Raw genomic sequence first — 16,456 nt, forward strand, 5'->3', positions numbered from 1 at the left:
TCAGTGTGTATGGCCCTGACCTCGCCACTCCACCCCACCCCTGCCCTGTTCAGGTAAGCAGTGGTGATGCTGGTGGAAGGAGGATGGGCTCCACCCCTCCCCAAGTACCACTGCTGCATCCAGAGGAGCAGTTCACCTATAGGTGTCTCACATGACCTAATCATTAGATCAGTTGGTCCAGGGAAAAAAGCATGTGAACATAATAACATAAGGCTGCTGGATCCCACCAATGGCCCACCTAGTCCAGCATCCTGTTCTCACAGGGGCCAAACAGATGTATGAACGCTCTCCCCTCCTGTGGTTTCCAACAACTGGTATTCAGAAGCATTGCTGCTCCAACTATGGAGGAAGCACATAGCCAACAGGCTTCGAGCTGTGGTAGGGAGATGCTAGGCTGCATAAGGGATAGACATGCACACAGAGAGATAGCTGCCACCCCTGCTCGCTCTGCTCTCCAACCCCACCTCCCCCTTTGCCATTCCCCCATACCTGACCAAACCCCTTTCCCTTTCTACCTGATCCACCCCATCACTTATCCCACCCCCTCTATTAATCAGCTTGTCTGGGCATGCCAGCCGTTCCTCATGCTGCAGCTGGTGTGGTCACCGATAACTGCAGAGCGTGACGACAACTTGCATTTTTATGTATATAGGAAGATATGAATGAAGCTGTCAGGCCAAGCAAAGCTTCCAACTTTGGGTGCTGGACAGAAGATTCAGTCAGGAGATGCAGGATATATATGGGCCTGGTCACCAGGCCCCTGTTCTGAAGTCTTTTTGCTCCACAGCTGGCAAGTATATATATTCTATAAACATACACATAAGTACGGAGGTGGGCTTGTGAACCATTGCAATTTCTTCCTATTGCAAACTGTGATACTTGTCCAATGGCAGACTCCTAATTGAAACAACCCATTCATTTTTAATTGGCATCTCTGATCTGCTGTTTACAATTGGTGGGAGGGTGGAGATTTTGTCGGGGGGTTTTTTTTGAGATACGAAAACTCAGAGTATTGTGCCTGAGTTTTCATGTAGCAACAAATGGTTAATTAACAAGGTTGATGGCTTCATTTGCCTTCTCATCTTGTCTGCTTAGCACTGACAGTGCACCATCTGTCTGACATTCCAGCTCTACCCCCACAAGTCCCCCCCGTCTGCTCGCTCTCCTATAAACACGCCACCGACAGAAATTCAAGGGAGCTCAGATTCATCCTCACACCAGCCTGACACCCCATTTGAAACCTACAAAGATGCATTTGCGAGTGTGTTACTCATCAGTGCTTTGGGGGGGGGGGGAGGTGAGAGTACCCTGCATGTGCTGGAAGAGAAGCAGTGGAAGAAATCAACATTCAGCACTAAATTCCACAGTGCGAAGGCTGGAATTCTCCAGCAACCTCTATAAATGTTGCATAGCACGGCGATGTACACAGATCAGCTTAATTTGCTCTGGAACATGCATATAAATATATCGGATAACTTGTTCTGCTTCCAACGTGGACCTGTAATTGTTGGGTGACTTAATCAGCCACCCCTGTGGCTCAACTCATAACTGAATTTGGGGAAGGGCCATAGCTCTGTTGGAGAGCATGTGTTTTGCACACAGCAGGTCCCAGGTTCAATCCCCAGCATCTCCAGGTAAGGCTAGGAGAAACTCCCTGCATAAATCACTGGATACTGAAAATGCTGAGCTAGATGGACCAATGGTATAAGGAAGCTTCCTGTGTTTCCATGAATCCTGTGTTGGTGCGGTTCTGACTGTAGGTTGTGGGGCAGGCACTAGAGCAGGATGCCCTTAAGGGGATCCTTTCTGAGTAGCTTCCCTCCTCCCTCACCACTCTTAGCCCTTCCCATTCACTTGCCCTCTCCCTCTGATCCCAGTCCACCGAGAAACAGCCTTCCCCAACCTGTTGCCCTCTAAAATGTTGTTGGGCTACAACTCCCATCAGTTGGCATGCTGGCTGGAGCTGATGGAAGCTGAGGTTCAGTAACATCTGCAGAAGACCAGGTCAAAGAGGGTTGGACTAGAGGAAGACAACAAGTTATATAATAATAATAATAATAATAATAATAATAATAATAATAATAATAATAATAATATACCCTGCCCATCTGGCTGGGTTTTCCCAGACACTGTGGGCGGCTCCCAACAGAATATTAAAAGCACAATAAAATGTCAAACATTAAAAACTTCCCTAAACTGGACTGCCTTCAGATGTCTTCTAAAAGTCAGGTAGTTGTTTATTTCCTTTACATCTGATGGGAGGCCGTTCCACAGGGCGGGTGCCACTACTGAGAAGGCCCTCTGCCTGGTTCCCTGTAACCTCACTTCTCACAGGGAGGGAACCAGCAGAAGACCCTTGGAGCTGGGCTGAACGATGGGGGTGAAGACACTCCTTCAGATATAATGGGCCAAGAACATTTAGGGCTTTAAGGGTCAGCACCAACACTTTGAATTATGCCCAGAAACATACTGGGAGCCAATGTTGGTCTTTAAGGACCGGTGTAATATGGTCTCTGTGGCCACTCCCAGTCACCAGTCTAGCTGCCTGGTGCATTCTGGATTAGTTGCAGTTTCTGTGTCACCTTCAAAGGTAGCCCCACGTAGAATGCATTGCAGTAGTCCAAGGTAAATGAAGGATGTAGCTCCAGCTCTCCAGCTTGGAGAGCACAGGTTTGCAGGCAGCAGTTACTTCCTAGTCCCCCATCGGGAGTTAGGCATCTGCCAAGTTCTGCAGCAGTTCAGTGGGACCTCGCTGGTTCTGGAGTGATTTTTGAGAACTTGAAAATGGCTTCCATCATAAAAATGGCTGCCTCCTTTGGTACACATGAGCATCTACAGATAAGCACTTGTAACACAGAGTGGGCGGCTCATTGCTTCAGCAGCTGTTTTTATTCGAGAGGTGCAGTGCTAAATATCACCCACAAAGCAAAGGCACTGACTGGAGCAGACTCACTAAAAATATAAAGTCACCGCACGCCATTCCACGCAGCTCTATTTTTAATCATCCCACGGGGAAGTTTAATAGAATCACAGAACTGTAAAGTTGGAAGGGTCACCTAGTCCCAACTCTTGCAATGCAGGAATCACAGCTAGATTTCAATAGCTTTATTTATTTCTAACAGTAAGACTGCCTTGCAAAAAACAAACAAACCCAAAGATGCTTTATTCAAAGGTTTAAAAGGCACCCCAGACCATTTGTGTGGGTGGAGGGGATGAGGAAATCAGAAATAAACAGTGCAATGCTATTCATGTCTAATCGGACGTTAAGCCGCGTGAGTCCAATGGAACCAACTCCCATGTAAACATGCTGAAGCAGCAGCAAAAGGATTTGGAGGAAGAAAGTCGGGTCGGGGTGATTTCACGGAACAATTTCTCCTCAACTTACTGAATCAATTTGGCCAAATTTTGGTCAAATCGCTGCTTCTGCCCAACCCTGTGTGGTTTCCCCATCACCTTCCACATCTCTCACACCTTTGTCCAGTTACAACATTTGCTGCCTCCCAGTCATTCCCTTTGCTTTCAGCATGGTTTCCTATGAAATGCTGCACAGTGTGATCATTGGAGGATGTTTCTGCAGCGGTTCTAGAAACGTGTGTTTTCTTTCCCCTTATATATCTCTCTTATGCTAGAGTTGCCATAAGTCTGAGAAATCCCGAACATGTCCTCTTTTGGGGTGCCCACGTGCCCATCCAGGGGGATTTTTACAATTTTAAGCAAATTTGGGTGTGGGGTTGGACGGATTGGGCTTGGCAGTAGTAGCTGGGTGAGCGGGCAATCGCCCAAAATGCTCAACAACTTTTCTTTGTCTGAATTTTTACCTCTGGAAATATGGCAACCCTATTTATGCTCACGCCTTCATGGATCAGACTCTTGAGAGTCCCATGGACTGCAAGAAGATCAAACCTATCCATTCTTAAAGAAATCAGCCCTGAGTGCTCACTAGAAGGACAGATCCTGAAGTTGAGGCTCCAGTACTTTGGCCACCTCATGAGAAGAGAAGACTCCCTAGAAAAGACCCTGATGTTGGGAAAGATGGAGGGCACAAGGAGAAGGGGACGACAGAGGATGAGATGGTTGGACAGTGTTCTCGAAGCGACTGGCATGAGTTTGGCCAAACTGCGAGAGGCAGTGAAGGATAGGCGTGCCTGGCGTGCTCTGGTCCATGGGGTCACGAAGAGTTGGACACGACTGAACGACTGAACAACAACAACAAATTTATGCTCATCTAGCTGCAATGAGCATAAGACACAAAACGAAGACATACAAATATCAAAAGTGACAAATAAATATCATACACACCCCACCTGAAAAAAATCTTAATTTTTCATACAGCTGTGTGACTCAATTATATTGGGGGGGGGGGGAAGCAGAGATGGAAGCAAAGGGAATTTTAAATATTTGGCACATCAAAGAAGGGGGAGGGAGCAATACATTTTGTAACTATTATTTAGAAAGATGCTTTGGCAAAATAAATATCTGAAATGGTCCTTTCAACAATCGCGTGGATCCAAGCCAGGCTTAGCCACCCACCACTCATGGATGTGCAACATTCTCTCCAAAAGCATCCATGGCAGCTACAATTTTTCCTTGGGGCCTCCTACCACAAAAGAGGATTTGAAATGTATTGCAGGTGCAATGGCTCAAAGCCAATGTGCTCTCCTAATAAAGTCGAACAGCAGAGAGTCCGCTTGGGTAAAATTATAGGTTGCTCTTGACTTTCCTTACAGATCTCCCATGTCTCTGTTTCTACCAAGATAAGAAGTTGAAGGGCTGGAGGAAACATTAATGAAAAAATGTGACCTTGCCAAGCAGACTTTCCTTATAACTATCCCTCGAAAACCTTGCTATGTGAATAATGAGAGAATGAAGCCCTCTAAAGAAGGAACAAAACACTTGAAATGAAGCATTTACGGTGCTTGAAGCTGTATTTGAGGACAGACTGTAGCTTTGCCATAAAGCACACGCCTTAGGTATACAGGTAACTCCAGGTAGATCTGGAAAAGAAACTTAAGTCCCATCTCCAAAATGGAGTCACTCCATGAAAAGAATGCACCCAGGCCATCCCCACAAGCAGCGGAGGAGTTCAAGAACTCTGTTGCTACCTGTTCGAGAAACCAATCTGGGCGACACCCTTCCCCATCCGTCCGTATCCTCATCTTCCTGAGTGGTGCAATGTCGGGAATCTCCATGATGAAGGTGTCCTTTTGGCCGATCTCAAATCTGGAGGAATGAGAAATTGGCTCCGATTTAGGTCAGCTTCATACATGAAAGAGCCCCCGGCCGCAGGTTGGAAGAAAGAGTAGGACCTCCCAGGTTACAGGGAGAGTCCTGTTGCACTCACACCCTGCTTGTGGGCTTCCCTGGGGCATCGGGTTAGCCACTGCAAGGAAAGAATGCTGGTCTCATGCTTTTTCTTTTGACCCAGTGGGCCTTGCATGAATTGGCCTTGGGACCGATGGGAGGCAGAGGATGGATTTGGCCCGTCCCCCCGTTAAGCGGCCATGGCTGCTTTAAGAGCCTGCTCTGCGGACTCTGCTTGTCACGAGTGAGATTCATGGCCAGATGGCATCCTGGCGCAACTCCACTGTAGCCCATTCTGGCACCATTCCAGAGCATACTTTGTCAAGCAGGAGACGTCTCTTTCCACAAGGGTCAAATGAATCTTGGCATAGGGTGGACTTGGGGATGAATCCAAGTACCACTTGGAAGTCTTCTTTTCAGTCTGGTGTTGTTCCTTTTTGTCCATTTAGTCAGGGAAAGTGCCAGGTGGCACTAAAGAAGAGTGGCTGCTTACATATCGCATAAACGCACAAACCCCCAAGTCAATTTGTTTCCTCAGACTTTTAAAGAGGAACAATCTAGGTGAGAGACTGCTGGTGTCCTTCTACCGAGGCTCCGTAGAGACAGGGGCGTAGGGAGCCACTTTGCCACCTGGGGCGAAAAATGCGGGGGCACCCCCCTGGGGGCAGGGCGTCACTCCCTAGCACGCGTGTGCCGTGACATCATGGCGCGCGCGCAGCATCCCCTATGTACTGCGCATGTGCGGACATGCGCAGTCCACCCAAGATGGCGGGCGCGAGCGGCTGGCACCCCTCCTGACCGTGCGGCGGCACAGCAAGTTTTAAGGCTGCAGCGTGCGAACAGCAGCACAGACGCTGTGCTGCTGTTCATGCGCTGCAGCCTTAAAAGTTGCCGCGCCCCACACGCGCCAGCGGCACCGATCACAGGGGCGGGGCACCGCCCCGAGTGTCACCCACCCCCAGGGTGGTACCCGGGGCAGCCTGCCCCCTGCCCCCTTGCTGCATAGAGAGCATTCTTACATATTGTATTTGTGCTTGGTTTTGCAGTTGCACAGCCATGGAGAGGAAGGTGCTGCAGAAGGTCATAACCACAGCCCCAAAGATTATTGGTAACCCTCTCCCATCTTTGGAAGAACTATACAGTTCCCGCTGCCTTAAAACAAGTAAACAATATTTTACAGGATCCATCTCATCCGGGATACAGTCTTTTTGCACCGCTGCCTTTGGGCAAGAGATATAGAACAATTAAAGCAAGAACAAATAGATTGAAGAATAGTTTCTACCCCAGAGCTATAACCATCTTAAATGCTGTAACCAGATAATAGGACCTTGGAGAGTTGTGATGGGTGTGTACATATGTGCATGTGTGGCTGACAATGTGTTTTTAGCTTTTTGTCTTGTTTTTATGGGATGGCATTCAATTTCGTTGCACTTGTACAACGTTGTACTTGTACAATGACAATAAAGAAATCTTATCTTATCTTATCTTACCATGAAATTCACATATGCCAATGAATGAAAATTCCTAAAATTCAAATGAAAACCACCTCTCACTATAGTTGGGATCAGGCGGTCTGCGTCACCTGTGGGTTCAGTCTGCTTGGCAGCTTCAAGGCTTGCTTGCAGACTTCCAACAGACACCTGGCCTGATCCAGCAGCTCTCTTCCGATGTCCTTAAGTCCCCCTGCTTTCCCTTCCGGTGGTTCTTTGAACCAAACTTGGACTGGACAGCTCTTCAGACAGAGGACTGTACTTTATAAAGTAGGACACAGCCCTGCCGTGTATGCCTGTCCCTTCTCCAGAAAGTGAGTAAATATGGCTGGTGTTTGATAAGGCTTGGGGAATTGCTTGAGGAAGGGTTGTATGGACTCACAGAGTGGGTTGTGACTACAGCAGTGTTCTACAACCTTAGGGCCCCAGATGTTACTGGGCTACAACTTCCATCATCCTTAGCCAGCTTAGCAAATGTTCTGAGATGATGGGAACTGTAGTCCAATGAAACCTGGGGTCAGGGGCAGAGGAACGGGGGTGCTGTGGGGGTGGTTTGCCCCGGGTGTCACCACTGAGGGGGGTTACAAAATGGTGGGTGGCACTCACCGCAGGGCCTGCAGAGCCACACGTCTCTCCTGGGAGTGACACAGTGGCTTGAGCGCCCGCAGGCTCCATGCTGCCCCCCAACGATCCACCCACTGCCTCCCCCCGGCTGTAGGGCGGCTGAGTGGGAGGAGGCAGGCAGACTCCTTGGAGGTCCCACGGAGCGTCCTGCCCCAGCTTGCCCCGCCCCGGGGTGTCTGTCCCCACCCCCATGGGCAGCTGGGCACATCCCTGGGCGCAGGGCACATGTGCCACCCCAGGAGCCCGATTGGCTTGCTCCACCGCTGCCTGGGATTCCAAGGTTGAAGGGATGAGGACCTCCCCCCCCATTCCAACCCATGCCACACATCCTTATCTGGACTCCGCATGTGCCATCGCTGTCAGTAGGAGAGCACACACGCTTCACATGCTGAAGGTCCCTAGCTAACTCTCAGGTATTTCCAGGTAGAAGGATCTTGCAAAAGGTGGTGGACCTCTTTCTGGGTGAGACATCGGACAGCCACTGCCAGTCAGCGGAGACAATAATGGGCTGGATGGGCCACTGGCTTGATCCAGGTTCCCATTGAGGCTGAGCAGTTCTGCTATCGCGCTGCTCCTGCAAGCAACACATTTAAAGACCCTGCTCATAACCGTTTGTTGGATTCGTAACCTCCCTGTTGCTCCACAGGACAGATTAAATTACACAGAGGCTATTGCCCTGGAGAGATGAACAAGATGGCAAGAGAGCTCTTTGAGAACACTTAATTTATATGCACATGGGGGCATAAATTTGAATCAAATACTAACAAGAGGAAAAAGGGGGTGAAGACAGAGCAGATAAATGGCCTGGCACAGTGCCCTCTTCTGGATATAGGCTCATCTCTCAGGAGGAACTCATTGGCTGTTCCTGCCCTCACGTCCACTTATCAATTTTTTGCATGGCCAGGAGCAATTTTGCAGCTTAAGGCTAATGTAAATTAAATTGCCTTATTATCTGGGACAGTTTAAAGACGTGTTTGTTTTTTATTTATTTATTAAATTTCTATTATGTATTGAATTGTTTCTGTCGCATAAATCACCTTGGATTATTACTTGAAGAAAGGCTTCGAGTCCGAGGGTAACTACAATTTGCTGTCCCAATTATCCTCACACGGCAATTTTCTGGGATTTTGTCCAGGCCTATGTGCATTTTGCAATAGCAGTTAGGAGAAAAACAAGTTTCTGGTCCTGGCAAACTGCCATCTCCATTAGGAAGCAGGCCTGGGACCTTGGAGAGCCACTGCAAGCCAGTGCAGACAGCAACCGGCTCAATGGGCAAACAGCATCAGCTGGAATTTCCTGTGGTCCCTGTTATATTGTTTAGATTTTCTGATAGGGAACTGGGGCTGAGAGATCAGTTCCACCAACAGCAGGATACACATGTACCAGGCCCTGAGCAAGCAGGGACCCTGGACTTTTAATTTTCATTTAAAAAAAAGTCAATTAGACATGTAAAGAAAGTTTGAAAGCAAAATGTGGAAGCACCTTTCTAAGACAAATTGGGCAGATACAGAGAGATTGTTGTTGCTAATGATGCTTAGGAAATGCTCATCAAATATATCATAGAATCCTAGAGTTGGAAGAGACCACAAGGGCCATCCAGTCTAACCCCCTGCCAAGCAGGAAACACCATCAAAGCATTCCTGACAGATGGCTGTCAAGCCTCCGCTTAAAGACCTCCAAAGAAGGAGACTCCACCACATTCCTTGGCAGCAAATTCCACTGTTGAACAGCTCTTACTGTCAGGAAGTTCTTCCTAATGTTTAGGTGGAATCTTCTTTCTTGTAGTTTCAATCCATTGCCCCATGTCCGCTTCTCTGGAGCAGCAGAAAACAACCTTTCTCCCTCCTCTATATGACATCCTTTTATATATTTGAACATGGCTATCATATCACCCCTTAACCTTCTCTTCTCCAGGCTAAACATACCCAGCTCCCTAAGCCGTTCCTCGTAAGGCATCGTTTCCAGGCCTTTGACCATTTTGGTTGCCCTCCTCTGGACACGTTCCAGCTTGTCAGTATCCTTCTTGAAGTGTGGTGCCCAGAACTGGACACAGTATTCCAGGTAAGGTCTGACCAGAGCGGAATACAGTGGTACTATATGAGCAGCAGTTCTTGGCAATAGATTGCAGGGAGTAGAGGGCAGGGGCCTCAGTCTACAGGTACCAGGACCAGGAAATCCCATTGGCAGCCGTATGAGAGATCATGATTTGCCCAGAGATAAGCTAGGCATTTTCTCAAACCAAGTCCAACACTACGAACCCACAAAGACCAAATGGCCCTCCAGGGGCTCAAGAATGGACTCTGCCATTGGGAGCTCTGGAACAAGGAGTTTGGCAAAGTCCTGCTTACCTGACTCCATTTTTTTCCAGCTGCATCTCTTCAGAGCACCCGTTAGATCCAAAGAGCACTATAAAAATACCAGCATCCGTACCGGCGTATGAGACATCTCCAGTCACAACGGTCACTTCATAGAGAATCTGGGAAGAGATGAAGGACTTGTGATTTTAATTTCTGGAATTAAAATATTACTATTATTATTATTATTATTATTATTTTTAAAAAATACTTACTGTAAAAAAAACCCGCCAAAAATGAAGCCACAATTGTAAAAAAAAAATTAGAATAGGCCATGGTTGTGTCATTGGCTCCTTAGGCTATGTATGAAACAAGACTGGCTTTATGGAACCCTGGGCCGAAGGAACTTCAGGGTAAATGAAGGGATTACAGTAATAAATGAAATTAATTCCACATTAAAGGTGTGTGTGTGTCTTGGAACTGGTTATCCTATTGCACTCCCCACCCCGAAAATGAACAATTAATTGGTGGAGCTCCCTGCCACGAGTGATATGGAGATAGTCTGTAGCTTGAGCAATTTAGGGGGATAGGTCCATCAATGGCCATTGGCCATGGTAACTTCTTCCCTAAAAATTGACCGGTTCAAGGGGCCCTTCTGAGCACCCCCGTACCTAGGTCCCATGTTTTTAATAGTATGACCCTGGTTTTCACAACAATGTCTTAATTTAGAGCACTATCCATCACATTAGAAAGGGAAGGCTACAGTTATTAAACGACAAGTCATTGTATGAGTTAGGGCACCTCTAGAGGTGTGATGGGTTTTTTTGCGCTGCATTTTCCAACATATTGACACAATAATAACACAATAGTGATGTATTTATACTGGACACATCATTCTGTTTTATTAGTTGTTCTGCAGTGTTTCCTGTTATGGACCAGGAGTCAGCAAAGTGACTCCACTTGCTGCTGATCAGCCTTCTTGCTCCTGATGAGCAGGGTTTCCAGCCTCAGTCGGTTGCTGGAAACAACATTTGTCGTTCCTGGCCAGACCTTGCTGCTTCTCGCGACCATGGACCCTTGGCTTTCTTGACTCTCAGATCATCTGACTATGTGAACTGAGATCCTCCTGGCCTTAGGACTGCACTGAATCTTGTATATGGACTCTGCCTCCAAGCAAGAATCCCCCTGAGCAGTGGCGTAGCTAGCCTCTGCGCTGCTGGGGGCGGCGGCAGCGCAGAGGCACCCCCCTGGGGGAGGGGCACAAGTGCGTCGTGACGTCATCATGACGTCACGACGCACGTGGATGCAGAAAGGGGGGATTTCCCCCTTTCCGAGGCTTTTTTTCAGCGGGGGGTGGTGGCCAGCGGGGAGGGGGTGACAAGTTTGACACCCCCCTCGCGGGTCCGACCCCCCCGCCGAAAAAAAGCGGCGGAAAGGGGAAAAACAAGCAGAGCAGGGCTTGAATGCGCCCTGTTCTGCTTCCTTTCCCTCCCTCCCAGTGTTTTTTTTTCAGCGGGGGTGGTGGTGGCCAGCGGGGAGGGGGTGTCATGCCAGCGTGACACCCCCTCCTCGCTGGCCCCCCCCGCCGAAAAATAGCCGCTGGAAGGGGGAAAAGGCGACATGCCCCCGTTAGGGTCCGCCCGTTGGGGCGGGGTGGGAGGGGCAAACCAAAGTGTCACACCTCCTCCCCTGGAACTACGGGTGGCCCGCCCCCCGCCCCCCTTGCGACGCCCCTGCCCCTGAGACTCGGCTGGTTGGCTGGCTTCTCCCTCTACTGAGCTGGCAGCACAGGATTACGAAATTTCCCTAATGTTACTTTATTATTGGAATCTGGAGGAGGACTACCGTGCTATAGCGCAACCAAAGCAAGACTTACACACCCCAGGACATTTGCGGTGTGAAAAGTTACAGCATCGGGAAGTTACAGGACAGGCACCTATTGTAAATGAAGCAGCATGCCCACCCTGAAACTTTTGCAGGCACGAACGGTGTTGAAAACAAGATCATATATAGCTGCCCTGATACCATCATGGGTACAAATATAATCATGAATTCATAATAATAATAATAATAATAATAATAATAATAATAATAAGACTTCTGCAGAACAAAAAGAGTTCCTTTGGTGGTTTGCCAAGACCCCCAATAATTTTCAAGTGGTCTGGCAAAGGCAGGAGAATTTGAGAACCACTGGTTCCCTCCCAGAATAATAATAATAATAATAATAATAATAATAATAATAATAATAATAATAATAATAATATTTTTTATTTATACCCCGCCCTTCCCAGCCAAAAACCGGGCTCAGGGCGGCTAACACTAATTAAAATCACAGCAAAAACATAAACACAATCAATTTAAAATACAGATTAAAATACAAATTTAAAAATTCAGTATTAAAACTGCAGTCTCATTTTCAAATAACCCACCAATAAAAGAATGAAGCATAAATATCAAACAGAAACCAACCCAAAGGCCAGGTGGAACAGCTTCGTCTTGCAGGCCCTGCGGAAAGATGCCAAATCCCGCAGGGCCCTGGTCTCTTGTGATAGACTGTTCCACCAAGTCGGGGCCAATACTGAGAAGGCCCTGGCCCTAGTTGAGGCCAACCTAGCATCTTTGTTGCTCGGGACCTCCAAAAGATTATTATTTGAGGACCTTAACCGTCCTACATGGGACATACCAGGAGAGGCGGTCCCTTAGGTACGAGGGTCCTAAGCCGCATAGGGCTTTAAAGGTCAAAACCAGCACCTTAAACCTGACCCTGTACTCCACCGGGAGCCAGTGCAGCTGGTAAAGCACTGGATGAATGTGGTCCCGTGGCAAAGACCCGGTAAGGAGCCTCGGCGCGGCATTCTGCACCCGATGGAGTTTCTGGGGCAGCTTTAGGGGCAGCCCCGCGTAGAGCGAGTTACAATAATCAAAGTTATATTTGCTTCAGAAGTGGCCGGTGAGAGGTATAAGGCAAGGTGATAGGACTGACCTTCAGGCCAACGTTGACACAGTCGGCATCCAGGATGTTGTAGACCCGTGAGGTAAGTCCATCTCCCATGTCTCTGGCCAGCCAGCACTTACAGACAAAGGTATACATGACACCTTTGGTGGGCACAATGATGGTTATTTCTTCCAAGAGCCATGAGCTTTCTGGTGTGGCACCATCATGACCCACCTAGTAGATCCAGAAAGGAAGAAATCACTTTGGTCAACAAGAAAGCTTGGGCAAGCCGCTCACACAATGATGGGGAGAATGTCACCACAACACTATGTAGTTGGTCTGAATTGGCTGTGTGGTACCGGTAATTTCCCCCCCCCCCCAATCATTTCATTTCACTTTTAATTTGTATACCACCTTTCTACTCAAAGGCGATTTACACAATGAAATTAACTCTCAAAACATCGGCAAATAACAATTAAAGAGAAATTCACTTTTAGAAATTGCAATAAATAACAAAAAAGGCACACAACTTATAAAACAATTTTTAAATACTCCTATTTATTAATTAACTCCTTTGTCACCTTGCCGACAAAGGTCCGTATAGTTAAAGCTATGGTTTTCCCAGTAGTAATGTATGGAAGTGAGAGCTGGACCATAAAGAAGGCTGATCGCCAAAGAATGGATGCTTTTGAATTATGGTGCTGGAGAATTATGGTGCTCTTGAGAGTACCATGGACTGCAAGAAGATCAGACTTATCCATCCTTAAAGAAATCAGCCCCGAGTGCTCACTGGAAGGACAGATCCTGAAGTTGAGGCTCCAGTACTTTGGCCACCTCATGAGAAGAGAAGACTCCCTAGAAAAAACCCTGTTGTTGGGAAAGATGGCGGGCACAAGGAGAAGGGGACGACAGGGGATGAGATGGTTGGGCAGTGTTCTCGAAGCGACTAGCATGAGTTTGGCCAAACTGTGGGAGGCAGTGAAAGATAGGCATGCCTGGCGTGCTCTGGTCCATGGGGTCACAAAGAGTCGGACACGACTGAACGACAACAAATTTATTAATTGAAAATGGGTGTGGCACGAGTAATTTTTTATTCTGGAAATGTGACCCAGAGAAAAAAGTTTCAGAACCACAGCCCTACCATGTGTTAGCCACCTGGGTGGGGGATGGGCAGGGGCTGAAGGAGACACACCGGAGGAACACAACCCACACATGCAAACCATGGCGCTTTGCCTGTGCGTGCCTCAGTTTCCCCACCCTCAGGAACCACTGCTGTACTGTCGTTTATTTATTTTATAAAATTTACCGTATTTTTGTGTGTATAACACGCCCCCATTTATAAGACACCCCCTATTTTGGGGGACTCCAAATTAAGAAAATGGGGAGAGGTTGCCCAGAGTTGTTGTTGAGCTTTTTTTGGGGGGGGGGGTGGCTGAGTTGTTGAGCTTTTTTGGGGGGGTTGCCAAAAACCGCTCACCCGCATGACCTGCTCTGCCAACTCGCACATGTTGCAATAGCCGCTTATCGTCTGTCCCCTCGCTGGCAGATGCCACCCATCGCCTGCCCAATTCATGGAGCAACAGCCAATCAACACCAGCCCTTTCCGCAGCCACCAATAACACGCTCAATAGCTTATGACAATCTCAGGCTCGTGGCCAATCACATGTGTATTCCCCCCCCCAATGCGTAATACTACTACTACTACTACTACTACTAATAATAATAATTTATTTATACCCCACCCATCTGGATGGGTTTCCCCAGCCACTCTGGGCGGCTTCCAACAAAATGTTAAAATACCGTACACTATCCGTGCATAAGACAACCCCATATTTTTAAACATATTTTTAAATAAAATAACCTCATCTTATACACGGTAAAGTACAGTATATGCTACAATGCCACATAGCCACTGGGATTTGGCTGTTTTGTAAACTTTTATTTATTTAATACATTTATACGCCACTTAATTACTTGCATTTCTCAGCAGGGCATATAAAAACAATCCACAGGGAATGGGGGGGGGGGGAAACAGAACAGTGAATGTGGACACTACAAGTGAAAGGGAGGGCGATGGAAATGGAAAGACGGCCGTGTTCACCAAGTAGCACAAAAAGGGGGCAGTGGGGAATGTGTGAAAAAGGGAATCTGGGATGAAAAGGAGGTGGCTGAAAATGTTTGTGGAAACATTGGTAGCATTGGTTTAGGTCTACTGACCAGAGCCAGTGTGGTGTAGTGGTTAAGAGTGGTAGACTCGTAATCTGGGGAACCGGGTTCACGTCTCCTCCACATGCAGCTGCTGGGTGACCTTGGGCTGGTCACACTTCTCTGAAGTCTCTCAGCCCCACTCACCTCACAGAGTGTTTGTTGTGGGGGAGGAAGGGAAAGGAGAATGTTAGCTGCTTTGAGACTCCTTCGGGTAGTGATAAAGCGGGATATCAAATCCAAACTCTTCTTCTTCTTCTCTTTGATTCACGAGTGACAGAGTGAAGAACATCTTTCTATAGCTCAGTGGTGCTTCACAACCATTCCCTGAACTCGCACGACCCGACTTAGCTCCGAGAGATGCGAATCCTCTCAGCCGGCGCTGTCTGAACTGTCTGACAAACTGCTAACAGTTTAGACTTCTCTCCAAGAATCTCGCCGCATGTCACTGCTAAATTACTTAAGAGATTAATCTCGGGCACATTCTTATCAGCATAATTATGTGTCCCAATCACTTCAAGGGAGCCTCTCCCAGTCAATCAGCCCTAATGAACAATCTGCTCATGAAAACACTGGAAAGCTTGACAGTTCGTCATGTTCAAAGCAAAAGTTGTTCATTATTAGCAGAGGCGTCCAAACCCTTTTGGCTTGTCTGCTTCAAGCGGGGAAATTAGTTCCCAGTCCACTCGCCATATCTTAATAACCTCCCCCACCCCCCCACCCCCACCCCCCACCCTCCGTACGATAAGTCATTCCATCTGAAACAGCCGATCATTTGTATATCTCCTCCCACTACACACACAAATTTCCATGAAACAACTGATAACTTTATCTAACCAATTCAGCCATCCCTCTCATTTAGGGGCATTACCCTAAAGGCTGCATAGCTGCAGAAAATTACATCTAATCACCTTGGAAACTGAGTGATTGACAGGGAGATGGGCAGGTGCTCGCAACGGGGGAGGAATGCAGTTTGCCTTCTTAACAGGCATGTAGAAGAAGAAGAAGAAGAAGAAGAAGAAGAAGAGTTTGGATTTGATATCCCGCTTTTCACTACCCGAAGGAGTCTCAAAGCGGCTAACGTTCTCCTTTCCCTTCCTCCCCCACAACAAACACCCAGTGAGGTGAGTGGGGCTGAGAGACTTCAGAGAAGTGTGACTAGCCCAAGGTCACCCAGCAGCTGCATGTGGAGGAGCGGAGACACGAACCCGGTTCCCCAGATTACGAGACTACCGCTCTTAACCACTACACCACACTGGCTCTCCTAATGTACCTAATTTGCTGCTCCCAAATAATGCACGAACCCAAACTGAGGCTGTTCTTCGAAAGAACTTCTCCAGATTTCACAGTGCAGTTCTCAAACCAAGTAATTTGTACAAAAGAAATGCATATATTAGGGGAAGAGGTGCATAAAATGTGTGGGTTAGTGGGGGGGATACCCTACAAAAATGCATTGTAAGGGTGCTTGTTTGTTAAACAGTTTACATTAGGCAATACAGCCTATTAATTAAGCAAAAGGTGAACTAAAATGCTGGTGAATTCTCATGACAACTTAAAAATGTGAAAGGACTGGAAATATGAGAAATCAAAACTGGCAGATTTTATCC

At 47.5% G+C, this 16,456-nt stretch overlaps 1 protein-coding gene across 2 annotated transcripts in view; it reads right to left on the minus strand.

The window, feature by feature from the left end:
* Positions 1–16,456, minus strand: part of LOXHD1 (lipoxygenase homology domains 1) — a 146,743-nt gene that overhangs the window by 17,746 nt on the left and 112,541 nt on the right. For both annotated transcript variants that reach the window (XM_033164495.1, XM_033164494.1), the window contains 3 exons: positions 12,693–12,878; positions 9,764–9,891; positions 5,103–5,220 (listed from right to left, as the gene is read on the minus strand). In XM_033164495.1, coding sequence (XP_033020386.1) covers positions 5,103–5,220; positions 9,764–9,891; positions 12,693–12,878 — 432 coding nt within the window. The remainder of the gene's footprint in view (positions 1–5,102; positions 5,221–9,763; positions 9,892–12,692; positions 12,879–16,456) is intronic.

The sequence above is a fragment of the Lacerta agilis genome, chromosome 11 (assembly GCF_009819535.1).
Source record: "Lacerta agilis isolate rLacAgi1 chromosome 11, rLacAgi1.pri, whole genome shotgun sequence".
In the NCBI taxonomy this organism is placed as follows: Eukaryota; Metazoa; Chordata; class Lepidosauria; order Squamata; family Lacertidae; genus Lacerta; species Lacerta agilis.